This window comes from Eretmochelys imbricata, chromosome 3, assembly GCF_965152235.1.
Source record: "Eretmochelys imbricata isolate rEreImb1 chromosome 3, rEreImb1.hap1, whole genome shotgun sequence".
NCBI classification, from domain to species: domain Eukaryota; kingdom Metazoa; phylum Chordata; order Testudines; family Cheloniidae; genus Eretmochelys; species Eretmochelys imbricata.
Window position 1 is genome coordinate 21,936,138 of NC_135574.1, and position 2,744 is coordinate 21,938,881.

At 60.9% G+C, this 2,744-nt stretch overlaps 1 protein-coding gene across 1 annotated transcript; it reads right to left on the reverse strand.

The window, feature by feature from the left end:
- Positions 1 to 724: 724 nt before the first annotated feature.
- RHOB (ras homolog family member B) lies at positions 725 to 1,815 on the reverse strand. Its single transcript, XM_077811541.1, has one exon. The coding sequence runs from the start codon at positions 1,500 to 1,502 to the stop codon at positions 912 to 914; it is 591 nt and encodes a 196-aa protein (XP_077667667.1). The 5' UTR covers positions 1,503 to 1,815; the 3' UTR covers positions 725 to 911.
- Positions 1,816 to 2,744: the final 929 nt, after the last annotated feature.

Here is a 2,744-nt window from a genome sequence, read left to right on the forward strand (position 1 = left end):
TGACAGTCATCAGGAGATTGATGTCTAAGGAAAAGAGAGAGCAGATCAATCTTTTCTAGTTCAGCTGGGTGACTTCTACAACTGGAGTCAGTTCAGCTCTTTAAACAGCAGGCTTTAGTCATTCTTGACTGCGCTAGGGAAGGGTGTCTGTTCCTCTCAATGACTGAAATTGAAGCTGGGCAGAGCAGTTTGGCACCCACTCCCCAGTTTACTTTAAATAATAAACACACCTTTCAGTATCCCAGTTCAAACAAAAATAATATTTAGGTATATACACACTGGATAACCCACCCCTCCCTGATGCCCCTTTTGATCCAAGTCCTCAAAGAGCTATGTTACACAGCAGGTACATCGGAGGTCAGCTCTGTCCAGGAAATCGGCCCCGTGGGAGGTGTTTGCTGCTGGTGGTCTGCAGGAAGTCTGAGAAATGCAGCCCCCACCCCAAAGCACTCAGGGCCTGGGGTAGGAAGAGCGCACACACGGGAAGGAGGAAGTCTCTTCCAGGTGTCCCATGTGCATTGATCCCCGCTCACAAAGGAGACTGTCTTGGTGTTGTAGATGTTGGGTTAATAACCCCAGCTGGAGAGACGGGAGAGGAGCTGGTTCCATTCTTCCCCCCCACCCCCGGCCCCACCCCGGCCCTGCTGCCTAAATCTCAGCAGCAAGCGGTTTCTGGCTGCGTTTCACAGTCCTTGAGCGACTGGTTTGCAGGGGATGGCAGCAGCCTGGGTCTCTGGACGACGGGCGCCTCCCCCTCCGCAGCTCTCTCTCTCCCCCTGGGCAAAGCGCGTGGGTCTCCCCGCTTCACCTCCGGTGCGCGGCTCCTAGCAGGGGCAACCTCCCCTCCCTCCCGTGCAGCGTCCCCCCGGTCCCGGCGGGCGAGTGACCCCAAGGCAGCCCCACGGCGCGCCCTATAGCACCTTGCAGCAGTTGAGGCAGCCGCTCGGGGCCCCGTAGCGCTTCTGCAGGGCGGCGCGGGTGGCCGTCTCGAAGACCTCGCGGACCCCTTCCTTGGTCTTGGCCGAGCACTCCAGGTAGTCGTAGGCCTGGATGCGCATGGCCATGGCCCGCCCGTCCTCGGTGCGCACGGGCTCCTGCTTCATGCGGGCCAGCTCGTTGCGGACGTGCTCGTCGTTGCGCAGGTCCTTCTTGTTGGCCACCAGGATGATGGGCACGTTGGGGCAGAAGTGCTTGACCTCGGGCACCCACTTCTCCGGGATGTTCTCCAGCGAGTCCGGGCTGTCCACCGAGAAGCACATGAGGATCACGTCGGTGTCCGGGTAGGAGAGGGGCCGCAGGCGGTCGTAGTCCTCCTGGCCGGCCGTGTCCCACAGGGCCAGCTCCACCTGCTTGCTGTCCACCTCGATGTCCGCCACGTAGTTCTCGAAGACGGTGGGCACGTAGACCTCGGGGAACTCGTCCTTGCTGAAGACGATCAGCAGGCAGGTCTTGCCGCACGCCCCGTCCCCCACCACCACCAGCTTCTTGCGGATCGCGGCCATGGCCAGGCTCGCCAAGCTCGCCTTGTGGTGCAGCAGAACGACGGAGGCGCCTTCTTCGCCACCCGCCCCCCTTCCTCCTCCTCCCTCTCGCTGTCTACAGGGCACCGTGGCGAGCTGGGATGGGCGAAGCGAGCGGGGAGGGGGGGTTCTCCCTCGCACCACGCGAGCTGGGGCTGAAACCGGATCGCTGCACCGCCGCTGTCTCCTCCCCGGGCCCCGCGGCTTTGTCGCTGCCGCGCTCTCCCCTGCCGGGCTGCGATGAAGCAGGGGGATCGCTGCACCGCCCCGCTCCGCAGGCTGCCTGGCTAGCTCGCCTCACCGCCTCCCGCAGCCGGGGCTCTCCGGAGGCAGCCCGCCGTCTCCTCGCCCTGCACGGCTTGCGCCTCTCCCCTGCCTCCGCCGCGCGCCTGCAGCCGCCTGGGGGTATTTTGTGAGGCAGGGTCTTGAGCAACGTGGACAGCGGGTGCCCCTGGCTTCCCCCGTTCTGAGTCTGGCTCCACCAGTGCTGCAGGCTGCAGCTGGGCGCTGGTATATAAAGCGCCGGCTACTTTCTTAATATAGCCGGCCAATGGCAAGGCAAAGAGTGAGGTCATCTTTTTGAAGGCGCTCAGCCATTGGTGGGGAGAGCTGCAGGCACTTAGGCGGGGCCAGGCCGGCGTGACTGGCAGTCCACAATGAGGGAGGGGGCTGGCTCGCTGCAAGTGGGTGGACTGAGGTGGGCGGGGACTGCACCTTCCTGAAGGGTGGGGGTTAAAGGGGCCGTCTCTGCTCTTCGCCCCAGGGGCAGGTGCCGTCAGTGTTCTTCCCAGGAGGGGTCCCGCTTCTTGGGAGCTGGAGATAGGGTGACCAGATGTCCCGATTTTATAGGGACAGTCCCATTTTGGGGGTCTTTTTTTTATATAGGCTCCTGTTACCCCCCCCCCCCCAACCTCCTGTCCTGATTTTTCACATTTGTTGTCTGGTCACCCTAGTGGAGGATTGATTCCCCTTAAACTTTCCTGAATGGCATAGAAATTTCCCTGCCTCCCTCCCTCCACTGCAGCGTCTCCACATCAGTGTTTCTCAGAGTTTCACTAGCAGCTGTGCTCTATCGCTCTGAACAGAGCTCAAGCTAGCTCCTTCCCAGCCCCATCTCCCCTCACTCACGGGCTGCAGTTAGTTATTGATACCAAACGTCACACTTTCCACATGCTAAACACTTAGGCTGCAAGTGATATGGAAGCAGATAAAGATACTTTGAGG